The sequence below is a fragment of the Cololabis saira genome, chromosome 16, assembly GCF_033807715.1.
Source record: "Cololabis saira isolate AMF1-May2022 chromosome 16, fColSai1.1, whole genome shotgun sequence".
Classification (NCBI taxonomy): Eukaryota; Metazoa; Chordata; class Actinopteri; order Beloniformes; family Belonidae; genus Cololabis; species Cololabis saira.
In genome coordinates, this window is record NC_084602.1 from 2664599 (window position 1) to 2684599 (window position 20001).

A 20001-nucleotide genomic window follows, 5' to 3' on the forward strand; every position below is an offset into this window, starting at 1 on the left:
AGAAACAAAGAGCCATGTATAATTTTATTAATTATTATTTTATTATTATTATAAGTTGTGAGAATAAATCAAACTGAATGGATGTAGTCTTTGTTGGACCTTTTTTTTTCTTCTAATTGTGAATTTCCTATCTTGCAGGGAGGTGACAGAAGATGAATCTGGCGCTCTATCCCATCTCAAAGAGTATGACAGAAACTGAGAGGAGTGCATTCTGGATCTAAAAGACATGACAGTACCTCCGAGCAACTGACCAGAAGAACTGGAATGATACCGTGACCTTTTTTCCTGAAAGTAATAAAGTTAGCAATGAGTTGGGGGATATAATGGCCAAGAACAAGGATGCCCGCCCCCCAACGTTTGCCGTCAGCGTGGTTGGCCTCTCGGGGACGGAGAAGGAGAAGGGCAATTGTGGCGTGGGCAAGTCCTGCTTATGCAATAGATATGTGCGTCCTGAAGCGGACAATTACTACTCCGAACACACGTCTGTGCTCAGCACAATAGACTTTGGTGGGCGTGTGGTTAACAATGACCACTTCCTGTACTGGGGGGACGTGTCCCATCGAGGGGACGAAGGTTTGGAATGTAAAATCCAAGTCATCGAACAAACAGAGTTCATTGATGACCAGACATTTCTTCCGCATCGGAGTACAAACCTGCAGCCGTACTCCAAACGGGCTGCAGCCACCAAGCTGCAGTCGGCAGAGAAGCTCATGTACATTTGCACGGACCAACTGGGCTTGGAACAGGACTTTGACCAGAAGCAGATGCCAGATGGGAAACTGAACATCGATGGCTTTGTGCTCTGTGTCGACGTTAGCAAGGGCTGCAATAGGAAATTTGATGACCAAATGAAGTTTGTCAACAGCCTGTATTCCCAAATTGTCAAGTCGAAGAAGCCTATTGTTGTGGCTGCCACAAAATGTGACGAGTGTGTGGACCAGCATCTGCGGGACCTGCAGGGTTTCGTCGCCAGCAAGAAGAATGTGATGCTGATTGAAACGTCAGGACGCTCAAACATCAACACAGAGCTCTGCTTCAATGCCCTTATCCAGCAGCTGGACAAAACGCGGGGAAAGCCAAAAACTGTGCCATATTTGGAGGCCTATAAAGTCCAACGACAGCTTGCTGCCTCGGTAACAGATAGGTTTGAGAAACTGATAATGCACTCAGTGAGAGATTACCACACCACTTGGAAAACTGTGATAAATAACCTGATGGGCCAAGCGGACTATGACGAATTCATCCTCCTGGAGGGCTCCAGGAAAGCACGCAACATGTTCACTAAGCACATCGCACAGCTCAAGCAGGAACACATTAGGAGGCGGAGGGAGGAATACCTGACGACGCTGCCAAAAACCCTCAACAACATCTTCAATAACCTGGAGGAGATCGAACATCTGTCGTGGCCCGAGGCACAGAGTGTAATTCGCACTCGGCCGGATTTCCAGTACTGGTTTGTGTTACTGGATCAGACGCCCTGGGACGAGACGGACCATATTGATAATAGTGACCGCAGGATACCTTTTGACCTTCTTGACACCCCTGATGGGGAGAGAATTTACCATAACCATGTTCAACACCTCCTCTCTGAGAAAAGAAGGGTGGAGATGAAAGACAGGTTCAAGAAGACATTGGACAGGGTTCATTTTATCAGCCCAGGGCAGCCTTGGGAGGAAGTCATGTGTTTCGTCATGGAAGATGAGGCCTACAAATACATCACAGAATCTGATAGGAGGGATGTTTACTGTAGACATCAGCAGGAAATAGTTGAAAGGGCTAAAGAGGATTTTCAGGAAATGCTTTTTGAGCATGCTGAGTTGTTTTATGACCTGGACCTGAATGCAACCCCCAGCTGTGACAAGATGACTGAAATTCACAGTGTTTTAAACGAGGAACCCAGATACAGAGCACTGCAAAAACTCGCCCCAGATAGGGAATCACTTCTTCTCAAACACATTGGTTTTGTGTATCATCCCACTAAAGAGACATGCCTGAGCGGGCAGAACTGTATAGATCTGAAAGTGGAACAGGTTTTGGCTAACAGATTGGTGCCAGTTGACCACAGGCACTCTTACCTCTACTATAGTAGTGCCAACATTGATAAGATCAACCTCTGCCTCCTGGGAAAGGAGGGTCTGTCACAGGAACTAGCCAATGAGATCCGAGCTCAATCCACAGATGATGAATACACCCTAGACGGTAAAATTTATGAACTGAAGCTTCTCCCCGTGGATGTCAATTCCACCATGCTTTTCAGCCATACGTGGGTCACGACTTTCAAGCCACACGGCTGCTTTTGTGTGTTCAACTCCATTGAATCTCTGAATTCCATTGGCGATTGCATAGGCAGGATCAGAGCAGAGATAGCCCAGAGTCGAAGAGATAGATATGCTCAGCCACTTCCTTTCATTCTTATCCTCGCAAATCAGAGAGACAGCGTTTGCAAAAACATACCTATCCTGAGACACCAGGGCCAACAGCTGGCAAACAAGTTGCAGTGCACCTTTGTCGACATCCCCTCTGGGGCTTTTCCTCGTAAATTCACCGAGTTCCAAATTAAGCAGGGGCTCCGGGCAGTGCTGGAGGGGCTAAAGCACAACGTCGATGTCTTGGCCCCACTGCCCTTAATCAAAGACATGTCGGACACTGACCTTAGAATAGTGATGTGTGCCATGTGCTGGGATCCTTTCAGTGTTGACCTCATCCTGTCACCTTTCCTAGACTCACATTGCTGTAGTGCAGGACACCCAGGTCAGAGCAACACACTCATACTGGACAAGATCATAGGGGACAGCCGAAAGAGGATCCTGGTCACCGTCCTCTCCTACCACTCTGCTATCGGTGTTCGTAAAGATGAACTGGTGCACGGCTACATTCTGGTTTATTCTGCTAAACGCAAGGCTTCCATGGCAACCCTGAGGGCGTTTTTGGCCGAGGTCCAGGACGTGATCCCCGTCCAGATGGTGGCAATCACCGACAGCCAAGCGGATTTCTTTGAGAATGATGCCATCAAGGAATTGATGACAGAGGGGGAGCACATTGCCACAGAGATAGCAGCCAAATTTACAGCGCTCTATTCCCTGTCGCAGTATCATCGACAGACAGAGGTCTTTACACCTTTCTTCAATGAAGTGCTAGAGAAGAAGCCAAGCATTGAGAGTTCTTTCCTCTTTGACAGCTCGTCACGTGAGTGCACCACTGGGGCCAGTGAAGACGTCTTCCCTACATCCCCCCATAGCCATTCCCCAGCCTACAACACGTATTACCCAGAATCCGATGAAGATAATGAGGCCCCACCTCCTTACAGTCCAATTGGTGATGATGTTCAGCTTCTCCCTACACCCAGTGAGCGAGCCAAGTACCGAATTGACCTTGAGGGGAATGAGTACCCCATTCATAGCACACCTATCGGAGACCATGAACGCAACCACAAAGTGCCTCCACCTGTCCGACCCAAACCAGTCCTCCCCAAGCCGGTGAGAAAGCTGGATCCCAACCTGCTTAAAACCATTGAGGCTGGCATGCGTAGCAACCGCAGGGTGCCGCGTGGCCCGGGAACACACGCTGAAGATGTGGAAGCATCAGACAACTATGCAGACCCCGTAGACACCCTGCTCAGGTCTAGGGGTCTGCATAATTTCCCCAGTGATGAGATATATGCAGTGCCGGAGGACACGCACGGTCGTCTGGTCAAAATGAAATACACTTTTGGTGGGTTACAAGGCCCCCACGGAGGAAGAGAAGAGGAAAACGGCTTTGATCGGAAGTCTCAGGCTGCAAAGCGGCCATCAAAATACAAGCATCGCTCTAAAATATTATTCAGTAAAACCAAGGCCTACCAAAGACGGTTCCACTCCGACAGTGACGGCGAGGAGTCTTGTCCTGCGACACAGAAAAAGAAAAAGGGAAGAGCCCACCGGGGCAGCGAGGAGGACCCGCTGCTCTCTCCGGCCGACCCCTGGAAAGGGGGTATCGACAATCCCGCCATTACCTCTGATCCAGAGCAGGAGGACAAGAAGATGAAGAAGAAGAAGACACCCAAGACACCAAAGGAACCAAAAAAGGTGAGTGCTTTTCTTCATTCATGGCACACTGGCAGAATAAACTTGTAGCATAATTTCAAAGACATGACACGTAAGGTTGAATTTGTGAACGAAAGCAGAAGAGAGTGTATTTGTATATCTGTGTACGAGCAAACTTGCGTGGGTCTTCATGTGAACACATTTTATAGGCCTGAGATTCATACTGGGAATAAATCCATTTGATAATTGCCTGAATGGCCACTTTTCTGAATTTGTTTATGAGCCTCAGTGCCCTGCAGGCCTCAGATAAGCAATAAAAGATGCTTTATTTAAGGCAGTAGAGCTCTGTCCACATAAGCGTGTGCGCGCGCGTGCATACATTTTAATTTAAAGAAACGTGGCACTTGAACAAAGTTAAGTCTGCTTGAATTTCCATAATTACGAAGCCGTGCTGTTGTTTCTTCATGGCCCGGTACTTTTACTGCTAACACATTACATACAGGCACTTCCACGTTCCAGCTTCACACAAAGCTGAAGTATAAAGAGGCGATGTAAACCGCCTCCACTTTTAAAGGTTCTCAATAAATAGTTAATCTCTTTATCCTCCCTGTGGGAGCGTTGTTAAGCGAGCTGCACAACTGCTCACCAGAACAAGTGTGTTGTGGTTCCTAGGATACAAGACATCCACAGCTACACCTGAACATGTTCTTTCAGCTAAAATAATTTCGCCATCATAATTCTTTAGTCCCTCTCAGGCCCTGTTTCCACGTAGCAAAAACTGTGGTGTTTTTCATGCATTCTGGTCGTTCGTTTACACGAAAACGAAGCTCAAAGTTTCCAAAAACGATCATTTCTGAAAACTCTGGCCAAAGTGGAGATTTGCAAAAACTCCATCTTCACGTTTGCTTGTAAACGGAGAGAAACGGACATTTAGGCTTCAGAACGTCACATTATGAGACAGAAACGTCACCAGCATCATGTGTGCCACCTGTGTTTACAATTTGTTTGGCCACCATCAATATTTTCTCATATTTTACTTGTTTTATATTCTAACGTCACACTTAAAAGTAACTCCACTTCTCTGTCACTCCAAACGAAAGACTCTCGTTCATCTTGGAAGTAACTGGAAGTTACTCGTGTCATTTGTTGATGTTTTTTTCCTGGATTCTGATTGGCTAGCATGACTTTATCTTCTCGTTACACTGCCCCCTGTAGGTTTGGCTGCTCATAGCAGCTTAACAGATATTTATACGGGTTCCTGGAAATGATGGTATTTTTCAAAACGTAGAGGGGGAAATATCCGTTTTTGTAAATACTATGTGTAAACGTGGCCTCAGTCCCGCTTGGACTAGCACTCACATGCGTGAGTACCACATGCACGCTTACACAAACTGAGGAAACACTGTGGAAATCGCTAGAGAAATGTCCTCGGGCACCACATGGGTGTCATGAATGAAGGACATTGTTGGAACATTGAAGCTGTCTTAGATAATCACACAAGCCAGTGAAAGAAACACCAAAAGGTAGAGGATGGACGGGGTTTGATCCCGGCCTATCAGAACGGAGCTGGAACTCCTGTAGACACGACGACACCTCCAAGGACGGAGAAGTGCACCTTGCTACCTGTCCCATCTTCACTTCTGCAGGAACACTGTCCTTTTACGTCTTATTTTGTTCCTGTGAAACCCTCCCCTGCCGTCTCCTCTGTTTCCTTCATCCCAACAAAGATATTTTTTGATCTATTCCCTGATTTCCCAATTCCTCTGATGTCGTCAGCCTCCTCTTCACCCCCTCAGCTCTCCCTCGTGTCTTATGTGTTACCTCATCTTTCATTCCTTTTTTTCTTTTCCCACCACCTTGTGCTCCTTTTCTAGATCTAGTTCTCATCTCCCTCTTTCTGTCACGTATTCTTGTTCTCTACTCAATTTAGTTTCTTCCTCTCTTGACCTCATCTCTCTCTTAGTTCCCTTTTTAAATGACTCTTTCCCATTTCCACCATTTTCACTTCCTCTTTTTTTTATTTTCTTTACTTTTCTCCCTTCTTTTTCAACTGCCTCCTCTTTTCTCACTGTATCCTCTTATTTGCATCCTCCAGCGTGCTGTCTGCTCCTTAGATTCTTATTTTTCATCATCTTGCCTCTCTTTTCTTTTGTATTCTTCATCCCTTCTTCCACCCAGTGTTTCCGCGTGCTCGCTTTGCCTTTCATCCTATTTGTTATATATATATATATATATATATATATATATATATATATATATATATATATATATATATATGTATGTATATTAGGGCTGTCAAACGATACATTTTTTAAAATTTGTTCTAAATTACCTTTTAAGGTATTTTTTTTGTTTTTAATACTGTTGACTGGGCAAATATGCTGCTTTATGCCAATGTTTATTCAACTTTCCACAAAAAAAAGCTTTTGACCTGAATGTAACATTCCTTCATAAATACAACAACAATGTATTCCCCAACTTTACACTTGTAAAGACTAACTTAAGATTCCTTGTTTTTTTTTAAGCGGCTCAATGTATTTGTAATTTTCCATGTAATTATGTCTAACCTCACAAAAATATCCTCTTCTCCTGAGTGGGACCTGAAGGTGATACAAAAACTACTTGCCGTTCAAAAGTCCCTTTTCATTCTCCATCTTTCCTCGCTTTTCAAAAAAGTTCACGCAGTAGTCCACCATACTTTTCCTCAGGCTACGGTGCCGTCCACCGCCAGAAATTAGATAATGCGCTTTTTTTTTTTTTATCCAGCGCGTTAATCGTGTCTTAACTTTGACAGCCCTAGTACGGTATATATATTTGTACATATCTCCTATGCAGCAGTGGATTATCCTGTGTGTTTTTTTTTTTTAGCCACCACAGTGAGTGAATGTTCATTTAGCTCTGGAGGGCAGCATTTGCATCTGAGTCCTTTTTGTTCAGGGACTATTAATTGTTGTCCTGAAAATCCCCTTTGAATATGTTGTGATATGTAGCTGCATAGACAGGAGCAGCTGGTGGCAGCTAACCAAGTTTAGGATTAATGGGGAACATCATTTCTCAGACAGCAGGAACATCTTAGCTTCTCACTTTGCCTTCTCACTCATCCTTTCTTCTTCTTCACAGCCCAAATCGTCCAAGCCCCCAAAGCCTCTGTACCCGCCCACTCGGAGAACATGGGAAAGCAACTACTTTGGCATTCCCCTGCAGAGCCTGGTGACCCCCGAGCGTCCCATCCCACTCTTTATTGAGAAGTGTGTCGACTACATCGAGCTCACAGGTGAGTGAGACACTTTACCTGCTCATGGCAACATGTTTCAGGTTAAACCCCAATTTTTTTCTGTTGTTTCAAGTGTACGTGTTCAGTTTTACTGTTGTTTTCCTGGACAGCTGATGTTTAGTTTGTGATCGCATCTTTCCAGAGGGTCTTTAGAGGTGAAATCTAAGATCTAGGATCCTAACGTCGGCCCTGATCTTAACCTGCCAGGCTTGTTTCCTGCTGGCTCACCTGCCAAGAAACCAGTTTAATTTACATAAGCTTTATTGGCTCAGCATCGGACACACTGCCAACGCACCACTGGACCCATCACAAAAGATGGTAAAAGATCACTGAGATTTAAGAAAGGAGAATAAATAATGCATGAATGCATGGCAGCAGAGGGATTTCCACTCAAGGACATGTAAACAATCAGTCAGTTGTACCCTGGAAAGGAGACGGTGCCAACGTGACAGCTTTGATTATTCCCTGGTGCTGCACTTCATCTTTGTCGTTCAGTATTTGGTGTGGATGAGAATAAAACAGTTGTGTAACCTACAGGACTGTCTCAGAAAATTAGAATATTGTGATTTTCTGTAATGCAATTACAAAAACAAAAATGTCATACATTCTGGATTCATTACAAATCAACTGAAATATTGCAAGCCTTTTATTATTTTAATATTGCTGATCATGGCTTACAGCTTAAGAAAACTCAAATATCCTGTCTCAAAAAATTAGAATATTCTGGGAATCTTAATCTTAAACTGTAAACCATAATCAGCAATATTAAAATAATAAAAAGGCTTGTAATATTTCAGTTGATTTGTAATGAATCCAGAATGTATGACATTTTTGTTTTTTTAATTGCATTACAGAAAATAAAGAACTTTATCACAGTATTGTAATTTTCTGAGACAGTCCTGTAGCTGGTTCTGCTGCAGCCCCATTCACTGGTTCTGTTCAGATCCTGCTGGGGGACCTTTCTAGTGCTGACAAACGTAAATAACTCAAATAATAGTGCTCCTTTTTTAAATTGCTGGGGTAAACTTCACTGAAAATGTGAATAAGAAGTCATTCTCTCCATGTACTTTTGAGCATGGCCCATCAATATTTTAATCGCATTCAATATTTTATGAGATTGTTACATTATGTATTTTCACACAGTCCAGTGCTCTTTTCCACTTAAAATACTTAAAATGAGCTCTAAGTAGTAAAAGCATCTCCTGCCTGATGGCCTTATGGAAGCTTTTTCTTTTAAAGTACCTGTAGACGCATTTTTTTTTAATTGGATTTTTGAGACTTTCTGTAGCCTTCAAGACCTGTTGTGGAATTAGTTATAAATATACATATGTATATATCTCCTTTCAGCTGTAAGCTCACACATGTGTGTGCACCAGCTGCTGTGTTGCTTTCCAGCAACCACAGTGAGTGAATGGGTGCGTTTACATGGAGAGTTTAATTCCTCTTTAATTCAGAATTAGAATTAAATCAGATTTAAAATGAGTAAAAGTATACTATAAGTATGTTTATATGTATGTATTTATGTATGTGTGTGTGTGTGTGTGTGTGTGTATATATATATATATATATATATATATATATATATATATATATATATATATATATGACAAAAATGTTCACTAATGGTTGAAGTTGATGGAAAGTCTATTCCAGTCATATTTTATATGCCAACCCATTAGCCGTAGCACAGGATGTTAAATAATCACATCTACTCAAGCTTTTCTAACTCAAGGTTTCTAACCTAGTTTTAGCAAATGGTATTAAATAGTAAAGCTGATATTTCTTTGGAAGTGCTTTAATGGCTAAAGAACAGGTGAGAATAGTAAGTTTCCAGTTTTACTGACATCTTAGGACTTTAAAACGGCTAAAAAGTGTACCAGTCTGCACCAAGTCGAGCTCCTTATATTTGCATCTTTTATACCTTGAAGGGAATGAAATGTTGGTCAAAACTGGCCATCAAGCTTTTTGGCTTTGAGGAACTCCTATGTATTTGATTTAGTTTTATTTAAACACATATTTAAGGGTTTTGGCTCAGTCAGTCAGGATGGTCAGAAATGTGTTTGTGTTCACTGTTTCTGTTTTCGTGTGACCCCATGATGCAGTGGAGTTTACTCCCTCCAGGTCACAGACCCTCCATGAAGAGGACTGAAATGGGCATTGAAAATATATAAATGATTGTACAATCAGGTGTAAATAAGAGGAAACAAAAGCCCAGAAATGTTTCTGTATGAGACAGAGAGAGAGAGACTCAGTCCTTCCGGTTGTTATCTCTTCCAGCTCTTACTACTCTGATTAGAGGAGAAAGGGATTTCTGTTCTCTGCTCTTCAAAACAGCTCACAACTCCAAACGCAGAACTTCAGATAAATATTTAGTGCCCAGTGAAAAACGTTTAAATGTCAGAAATATCCCTGTACTCCTCCTAACCCTGCTAATGACCAGAACTGAAACATTACCAGTCCCATGAGGCTTTGCTTCACCGTATCGGATCACATACGTCACGGTTTGGATCATGTTACAGTTTGGGAGACAAGGATCTGATTGTTTTTGGACTGGTGGAGTTTAATGGTGCAGAACGATGCGCTTTCAGACGTGTGAAGGACGAGCCGGGCTGATACCTGCTCAGATACGGAGCTGCTCAAAGAGGCACCTGCTTCTCTCCTTCATAAAACACTAGGCTTTTATTAAATGGAATCAAATATCTAGAAAAAGAATTAAACATTCTGTTTTTAAATAAATGTATGCAGGTTTCTCAGGCTTTTTCTAACATCGGTAGCACAGTGGGAGGATTTTGCATATTGATGACATTGAATTAATTTCCCTACAGAGATCAATAAACAATTTTTGAATTTGAATATGCCTCACCGTGCACGATGCCGTGCAGGATGCCGTGCACGATGCCGTGCACGATGCCGTGCACGATGCTGTGCACAACGCCATGCACGGACCAGTGTTTGTGTGCTACTGCTGATGTAGCTGGAGGGTTTGTCCACCACCCTCACTTATGGAGCTTTTCCACTAGTACCTACTCAGCCAGACTTGTCTTGCCCTCGTTTCTTTTCAATACCCAGATGAGAAGTAGGAGGTTGGAGTGAAGCTGCTGTGACGTATTTGATTGTGTATCTAAACGGAGAAGACAACAACAGTAAAGATGTAGAACCTGGAGGAGATGATAGATGTGCTGCTGGATCTGTGGCTTGTGTTTGATATCAAGTAAATTAAAATGAGAGTGAGAGAAGCTTCAATAATAATAATAATGGCTTGGTTTTATATAGCTCCTTCAAGGCACCCAGAGCTTTACAGAGACCATTATTCATTCATACACATTCTCACCGGTAGTTTTGTAGCGTTTTGTAGCCACAGCTGCCCTGGGGCAGACTGACGGACGCGTGGCTGCCATATCGCGCCAAACGGCCCCTCAGACCACCACCAACATTCATACACATTCAACACATTCAAGCGGCAACGCTTTTTTTTTTTTTTTGTAGTTTTTCTCGGTGCTGCTGAAAAGTCAGCTGGAGCCGTGAGCAGCTATGAAGAGACAGAGCTCCTGGTAGATCTGGTCGTTCCTTATCTCCGTCTAGATCCCTTTTTAATTCTCTCCTCAGCACCAGGTTTATGAACATCTGACCCTCAGAGTTGGATCATGAAACAGACTTTTGCTGCCGTTGCTGGTTGAATAAAATGAACCAGAATCCGTCAGAGTCTCTTTCTCTGATTTCCTCCTCCTGATTCAGACGTCTGACTCCAACCCCCCGACCAATCGGTGGCCTGTAGTGTGATGATGTCAGATACAGCTGACTCAGCCGCTTATGGCCCTTTTGCACTAGTATCGCTTCTCCTCGGTTCTACCCGCCACGGCCCCGTTTTGCGCTTTTGCATTCGGGCTGAGGCGGGCAGAGCCGCTCCAAGCCGATACTATTTCTGTAACCATTTCAGTGAGGTTCTATCTCAGGGCTGAGCAGGGACTATTTCCGACATCACCACCCTCCGCGCCACTGATTGGTCGGGGGCGGGGCCGTCATCACCCTCCGCGCCTCTGATTGGTCAGACGTTTGAATCAGGAAGCGGGAGTCAGAGCGAGAGCGACCCGCGGCTCGCTGCGATTTTATTATAAAGCGCAAAACGTCTGTTTGGTGATCCAACTCTGAGGTGCAGATGTTCATAAACCTGGTGGCCGAGGAGAGAATTAAAAAAGGGATGTAGACGGGCTGTTTTACTCTCAGCCGCTCGCGGCTCCAGCTGATTTCTCATCAGCGCCGACATGAACAAAGCGTTTGCGCAATCGAGTACGTCACAGCAGCTTCACCCCAACCTGCCCGCTTCTCACCTGGCTGTGGAAAAACAAACGAATAGAGTCAGGTAAAGGCGTGACGAGCCGAGTCGGGCCGAGTAAGTCCTAGTGCAAAAGTGCCATTAGAACCTCGGCAGAATAGATACAGAAAAAGTATCTACTCTGCACGTTAGACCCCTAGTGGGAAAGAACCAAACCGAGGCGAGTCGGGCTGAGTTGGTGCTGGTGGAAAAGCGCCAATACATTTGCTGCAGTTTCTCCCATCCTGGAGGCCTTTCATGTTCCTCTTGCTTTCTGACTTCACCGCTGCTAAGCACCCACAGTCCACATGTGGCACCAAACGTATTTCCTCCATCCATCCTGCAGCTGTTCCAGGAGCATGCAGAGGAGCTCCCAGGCTGGCCAACCCGGCTACTGTTTTAGGTGTCTGCTTATGTTGAGTGCTGTAGTCTTTACAGCAGGATGGTGAGGGAGAGACCTCCTCCCAGCTAACCAGTCTAAGTGCAGCGATTGTTGAATGCTTTCTGAGAGCCATTTAAGCAGCAGGTGACCTGATGGGACCACCTTTCTGTGTGCACATCATTAGTTGGAGGAAAAACAGTCATATCTGTATCTATACGTGCATAAATAATAAATGACAGCCAGCATTCGGAAATAGTGTTTGGTGCTCTTGAATGTTTCCGTGTGCACGACTGAGAGCTGTTTTCACACAAGCTCTTTAACGTGGGATTTAATAGCATTGCTTTCATGTTGATTAGTCAACAGTTTTGGATACTATAATATCACCTGCAAGCGTTTCTGGATCCCACTCAACACAGCAGGTGGAAGTCCTGCTTTTACAAGCCTTTCTGAAAATGGGTCAACATTTGGAGAAGCTGCTCTGCACAGCAGTGAGCTTTCAGAAACTACAACCCGACACGACGGGAAACAGACTGCTGATATGAAGACACAGAGGGAGGACACTCGTCTGTGTCCTCTGTGAACCGCGGTCTCCCAAACAGACGGTGGACCGTTCACCTGCGGGCCGGTGGACCGTGCACCTGCGGGCTGGTGGACCGTGCACCTGCGGGCCGGTGGGCCGTGCACCTGCGGGCCGGTGGGCCGTGCACCTGCGGGCCGGTGGGCCGTGCACCTGCGGGCCGGTGGGCCGTGCACCTGCGGGCCGGTGGGCCGTGCACCTGCGGGCCGGTGGGCCGTGCGCTGGTGGGCCGTGCACCTGCGGGCCGGTGGGCCGTGCGCTGGTGGGCCGTGCACCTGCGGGCTGGTGGGCCGTGCACCTGCGGGCTGGTGGGCCGTGCACCTGCGGGCTGGTGGGCCGTGCACGTGCGTGCGTGCCTGCCCGCCCGCCCTGCGGGGAGTGCGTGCTTGCCCGCCATGCGGGGAGTGAGTGCGTGCGTGCCCGCCCTGCGGGGAGTGCCTGCGTGCGTGCGTGCGTGCGTGCGTGCCCGCCCTGCGGGGAGTGCGTGCGTGCGTGCGTGCGTGCGTGCGTGCGTGCGTGCGTGCGTGCGTGCCCGCCCTGCGGGGAGTGCGTGCGTGCGTTCAGTACAGGTCTGTGATTATGTTTTAGTATTTTGCAAATGTGTCCGGGTGTTTGTACGTGTTGAAGACGAGCGTGTTGATCCAGACCGGGGGATTGTAAACTCGCTGGACCGGGTCTGTCCTGAGGGGACAGGGAGGACAGAAGGGACAGAAGGGACAGCTGGAGCGGTGGCCAGAACATGAACCCCCGAGCAATTATTACATAAACAATGGCAGGTAAAAACTTGGGGGTCGGGGACGTCAACAGCACACAGCAGGCAGGTGGAAGCAGCAACAGGATGACCGGGGGTGGGGACCGCAGGCAGGTGGAAGCAGCAGCGGGATGACCGGGGGTGGGGACAGCAGGCAGGTGGAAGCAGCAACGGGACCGCAGGCAGGTGGAAGCAGCAGCGGGATGACCGGGGGTGGGAACCGCAGGCAGGTGGATGAAGCAGCGGGATGACCGGGGGTGGGGATAGCAGGCAGGTGGAAGCAGCAGCGGGATGACCGGGGGTGGGGACCGCAGGCAGGTGGATGAAGCAGCGGGATGACCGGGGGTGGGGATAGCAGGCAGGTGGAAGCAGCTGCGGGATGACCGGGGGTGGGGACCGCAGGCCAGCAGGCAGCTCCCGAAGCTCCGGCCCAATCAGCAAGCCCCAGGTTGGGGTGCAGGGTCGGGGAAAGGTTGAGAAGGGGCAGGGCCAGGGAGAGGAGTCTTGAGGGACTAATCTCTCCCCCGCCTGACCGGGCCGTTACCCTGCCCCTCCACTCCCACGCTGCAGGATCCGGTGTTGTGCATTCAGAGATGCTCTTCACCACCGGCAGAGGATGCTGCACCATGTACAAAAGAGAGAAAAGGGGGGCCAGCACAAGAAACTACAGGAGCGATGGACAAAAATGATAGCTATGAGATACTTATAATAAATAAAAATGGAAATTGAGAAGAGAGGAAGGGAAGAGGAGAGGAGAAGAATGGTGATGATGGTGGTTAACAGAAGTAACGCAGGCAGGCTGCGCAGAGAGAGGGATAAAGGGTGAGTGAGAGCCAGCACTACGCCCCCTGGCTCCGGGGCAGTCATCTGGTGTGTGACGGGGAGTGTGTGTGACGGGGAGAGTGTGTGTGACGGGGAGTGTGTGTGACGGGGAGTGTGTGTGTGACGGGGAGTGTGTGTGTGACGGGGAGTGTGTGTGTGACGGGGAGTGTGTGTGTGACGGGGAGAGTGTGTGTGACGGGGAGAGTGTGTGTGACGGGGAGTGTGTGTGACGGGGAGAGTGTGTGTGACGGGGAGTGTGTGTGTGACGGGGAGTGTGTGTGTGACGGGGAGTGTGTGTGTGACGGGGAGTGTGTGTGTGACGGGGAGAGTGTGTGTGACGGGGAGAGTGTGTGTGACGGGGAGAGTGTGTGTGACGGGGAGAGTGTGTGTGACGGGGAGAGTGTGTGTGACGGGGAGAGTGTGTGTGACGGGGAGAGTGTGTGTGACGGGGAGAGTGTGTGTGACGGGGAGAGTGTGTGTGTGGGGAGTGTGTGTGTGACGGGGGGAGTGTGTGTGACTGGGAGTGTTTGAAAGGGAGTGTGTGTGACGGGGAGTGTGTGTGAAGGGGAGTGTGTGTGACGGGGAGTGCGTGTGTGACGGGGAGTGCGTGTGTGACGGGGAGTGCGTGTGTGACGGGGAGTGCGTGTGTGACGGGGAGTGCGTGTGTGACGGGGAGTGCGTGTGTGACGGGGAGTGCGTGTGTGACGGGGAGTGCGTGTGTGACGGGGAGTGTGTGTGTGACGGGGAGAGTGTGTGTGACGGGGAGAGTGTGTGTGACGGGGAGAGTGTGTGTGACGGGGAGAGTGTGTGTGTGGGGAGTGTGTGTGTGACGGGGGGAGTGTGTGTGACTGGGAGTGTGTGTGACGGGGAGTGTGCGTGACGGGGAGTGCGTGCGTGACGGGGAGTGCGTGCGTGACGGGGAGTGCGTGCGTGACGGGGAGTGCGTGCGTGACGGGGAGTGCGTGCGTGACGGGGAGTGCGTGCGTGACGGGGAGTGCGTGCGTGACGGGGAGTGTGTCCTGCGTGGAGTGTGTCCTGCGGGGAGTGTGCGTGTAACGGGGTGTGTGTGTGTGACGGGGAGTGTGTGTGTGACAGGAGTGTGTCCTGCGGGGTTCACCAGCAGTCCACTCCTCCATTAGAGCTCTGAGCAGCCCTTCTGTTGGCCTCATTTAGTGTGTCTAAAGTCTCCTGTCCTCCACGCCCCCAGCGCTGACCACGACCTGGCAGCACAGTGACCAGCTCCAGAACACCACCACCATCCCGCCGGAGCTCCTCTGCTGTCCTCTGTTCCCTTTCCCTCTCATCTTGTCTTTTCCACTTTTGCGTCCCCCACCTTGGCACCATACAACCCTTTGCCCCCCCCAGCCTTTTGCTCCATCCTCTCTCCACCGCTCCTTTTTCAACGACATCCTTTTGCCTCTCAATGCATTCCTCCATTCTCTCACTTAATCCCCTCGCCCTGCTCACTCATCCTCCCTTCCCCTCCTCTGTCCACCTCTCATTGTGTCCTGCTTTGCCCTTCCCACTTAATTTCTCCTCCACTCCATCTCGTCCTTCTTCCAGCTATGTCTTCTCCTTCTGCCATCCTCTTCTCCTTCATCCCCTCGTCCGCACCCCCCCATCCTCATCCCGTTTCTCTTTCATCCCTTCTCCCTGCTTATCTCCCCTCCCTGCCTGTCAGGTCCTGCACTCTTATCTCCCTCATGTTCTGCTTTTCTCTCTTCCGTCTTTCTAAGCCATCATCTTCTCTTCTTCACTTTTCTCCCCCTGTCATCACTTTGCCTTTCCAAAAATAACAGCCTGCCTTGTATGGATGGGACTCGTTAGGGTTTTTCTGATACCAATATTGCTCCTCCAATTCCCTATTTATCGATACTCTTATTGATTCTTGCTTCTTGAATTTGGATCAAAACTGAAACGTGTGACAAAATATGCTTAATAATGTAGTAGCAGTAGTAGTGGAAATGATTACTTCCTGCTTCCCAGGAGATAACAGCATAGGTTAAAGACAGAGAGGTAGAAAAATAAAAGTATGAACGGTATTATTTTGTGTTACATCCAGCAAGAATTAGAGTGAAAATGAAAAATCAATGCGCGGCACCAATTCAGAAAATATACTGAGGAAACAAATGTGTGGGTTTCCCTTGGAGCTATTACTTCTCTCCATCCTGCTGCACGACATTTTATTTTGTTGGCATTAGAGAAAATGCAGTGAGCTTGTTACGAACACATTATTTGTCCTCTGCAGACCCAGAATCCTTTGCAGGATCAGTTTGATGTGTAGCATTGTTACTAAGATTGTATTTTTATGTTTGAAATCTTGTGCTGCTTTTAAACCCCGCACAGTAACCTGACACATTTTTCTGAACAGGAGATTTGTGAATAACTGATTTATCCACTTGCCCGACCTTTTCACCAGTCATTGACTACATTTACATGCAGTCAAAATTCAGGTTAAGGTCAATATTCCGGTTATTGAAACATTGGGAATACCGTATTTTCACGACCATTCGGCGCACCGTGTGAAAAGGCGCACCCTCATTTTTGTGTGTAATTTTTGGATTTAAAACACACATACGGCGCCCCGACCCAAAAGGCGCCGTCTACAGACACGGAGCTGCACACACGCGCGCCGCAAAAAACACACACGCGCGCCGCAAAACACACACACGCGCTGCAGAACACACACACAAGCACACAAGTGTGCTTATTTAAAAATAGAGCGGGAGCAAAACTTAGTTTGATTGTATTTTATTTCAGTTTTTACATTAATCAAACCCTTCAAAGTCCTCTACTTCTGTGTCTGCATTAAAGAGCTCCGCTAATTCAGCTGTGCTAGTCCGAATTTCCTCGCTGTCAGAGTCACTTTCTGTGCCGTGCGGCGCCTCGGAAATGCCGGCTTTTGCAAAAGCCCGAACAACAGTCCCAGCAGAGGCGTTAGCCCACGCATGATGTGTGAAAAAAAAAAAACACTGGGTCGCCGCACATAGACCTGCCTCAGCGCTGGTCCCGTCTATCCACCGCGCTGGTCCCGTCTATCCACCGCGCGGGTCCCTTCTCTCCCCGGCGCTGGTTCCGTCTATCCACCGCGCTGGTTCCGTCTATCCACCGCGCTGGTTCCGTCTATCCACCGCGCTGGTCCCGTCTATCCACCGCGCTGGTCCCGTCTATCCACCGCGCTGGTCCCGTCTATCCACCGCGCTGGTCCCGTCTATCACCGCGCGGGTCCCCGTTAACTCCACCACCGTGTGATTCACCGGCATGTGGAATGTGAGCGGCACCCCATCCATGTTGGTGATGTGTCTGGGCTGGATGCCTTTGTCGGTGATGTGTCGGCTGCAGAATGAGTGGAAGCTCTCCATCTTTTCCATGTAATCTGCCGGGCGCTGCTGCTGCGCTGGCACCGTTTCATGAAGCGAAAGCACCAAGACGGACCTCCATGAAAATGTTCAATTTTCATTTCTTCCGCCAGCGCTACTGCTTTCAGTCTGAGGATGGTCTCATTCACGTCCGCAACTCACGGGTGCTTCACCCGCCCCCTTCTCCCTTTACCGTTCTCATGGTGGCTCCGCCTCACATTACCGTAATACAGGTAATAGATACGGCGCACCGTTTCATTGGGCGCGCAGCACATTTTTAAAAAGAAAAAAGAATTTTATGTACGCCTTATGGTCACGAAAATACGATAATCTGCTTCCATGCGTGAGCAAACAGGGTTATCCCCGTAAACATGGTATTTAATCATTTGGGATACCTGGATCAAACCAGCGACGCACGGAGAACGTCATGACACAATTCCAGTCATTTCTGCTTCTTCTTCCTGTATCCAAATCCAATAGGTTAAAGACAGAGAGGTAGAAAAATAAAAGTATGAACGGTATTATTTTGTGTTACATCCAGCAAGAATTAGAGTGAAAATGAAAAATCGATGCGCGACACCAATTCAGAAAATATACTGAGGAAACAAATGTGTGGGTTTCCCTTGGAGCTATTACTTCTCTCCATCCTGCTGCACAACATTTTATTTTGTTGGCAATAGAGAAAATGCAGTGAGCTTGTTACGAACACATTATTTGTCCTCTGCAGACCCAGAATCCTTTGCAGGATCAGTTTGATGTGTAGCATTGTTACTAAGATGGTATTTTTATGTTTGAAATCTTGTGCTGCTTTTAAACCCCGCACAGTAACCTGACACATTTTTCTGAACAGGAGATTTGTGAATAACTGATTTATCCACTTGCCCGACCTTTTCACCAGTCATTGACTACATTTACATGCAGTCAAAATTCAGGTTAAGGTCAATATTCCGGTTATTGAAACATTGGGAATACCGTATTTTCACGACCATTCGGCGCACCGTGTGAAAAGGCGCACCCTCATTTTTGTGTGTAATTTTTGGATTTAAAACACACATACGGCGCCCCGACCCAAAAGGCGCCGTCTACAGACACGGAGCTGCACACACGCGCGCCGCAAAAAACACACACGCGCGCCGCAAAACACACACACGCGCTGCAGAACACACACACAAGCACACAAGTGTGCTTATTTAAAAATAGAGCGGGAGCAAAACTTAGTTTGATTGTATTTTATTTCAGTTTTTACATTAATCAAACCCTTCAAAGTCCTCTACTTCTGTGTCTGCATTAAAGAGCTCCGCTAATTCAGCTGTGCTAGTCCGAATTTCCTCGCTGTCAGAGTCACTTTCTGTGCCGTGCGGCGCCTCGGAAATGCCGGCTTTTGCAAAAGCCCGAACAACAGTCCCAGCAGAGGCGTTAGCCCACGCATGATGTGTGAAAAAAAAACACTGGGTCGCCGCACATAGACCTGCCTCAGCGCTGGTCCCGTCTATCCACCGCGCGGGTCCCTTCTCTCCCCGGCGCTGGTTCCGTCTATCCACCGCGCTGGTTCCGTCTATCCACCGCGCTGGTTCCGTCTATCCACCGCGCTGGTTCCGTCTATCCACCGCGCTGGTTCCGTCTATCCACCGCGCTGGTCCCGTCTATCCACCGCGCTGGTCCCGTCTATCCACCGCGCTGGTCCCGTCTATCCACCGCGCTGGTCCCGTCTATCCACCGCGCTGGTCCCGTCTATCACCGCGCGGGTCCCCGTTAACTCCACCACCGTGTGATTCACCGGCATGTGGAATGTGAGCGGCACCCCGTCCATGTTGGTGATGTGTCTGGGCTGTATGTGTTTGTCGGTGATGTGTCGGCTGCAGAATGAGTGGAAGCTCTCCATCTTTTCCATGTAATCCGCCGGGCGCTGCTGCTGCGCTGGTACCGTTCATGAAGCGAAAGCACCAAGACGGACCTCCATGAAAATGTTCAATTTTCATTTCTTCCGCCAGCGCTACTGCTTTCAGTCTGAGGATGATCTCATTCACGTCCGCAACTCACGGGTGCTTCACCCGCCCCCTTCTCCCTTTACCGTTCTCATGGTGGCTCCGCCTCACATTACCGTAATACAGGTAATAGATACGGCGCACCATTTCATTGGGCGCGCAGCACATTTTTAAAAAGAAAAAAGAATTTTATGTACGCCTTATGGTCGCGAAAATACGATAATCTGCTTCCATGCGTGAGCAAACACGGTTATCCCCGTAAACATGGTAATTAATCATTTGGGATACCTGGATCAAACCAGCGACGCACGGAGAACATCATGACACAATTCCAGTCATTTCCGCTTCTTCTTCCTGTATCCAAATCCAAAACAACAACAATAACAGCAGCACGGCGGTAGAAGTCGCTTTTTCCAGCGTCTTCCAGCGGAGCTTGATCTGGTCTGGCGTTCCTACAAATGCTGCTTCGCGCAACTTTTCTCTCACCTTCTTGTAAATCTTCTATCCCGGTACTTTC

At 48.0% G+C, this 20001-nt stretch overlaps 1 protein-coding gene across 1 annotated transcript in view; it reads left to right on the plus strand.

Moving 5' to 3' along the window:
* arhgap5 (Rho GTPase activating protein 5) overlaps positions 1-20001 on the plus strand; it is a 65144-nt gene that overhangs the window by 10507 nt on the left and 34636 nt on the right. Inside the window, exons 2-3 of the mRNA XM_061744413.1 lie at positions 139-4064; positions 7143-7296. Coding sequence (XP_061600397.1) covers positions 324-4064; positions 7143-7296 — 3895 coding nt within the window. The 5' untranslated portion in view covers positions 139-323. The remainder of the gene's footprint in view (positions 1-138; positions 4065-7142; positions 7297-20001) is intronic.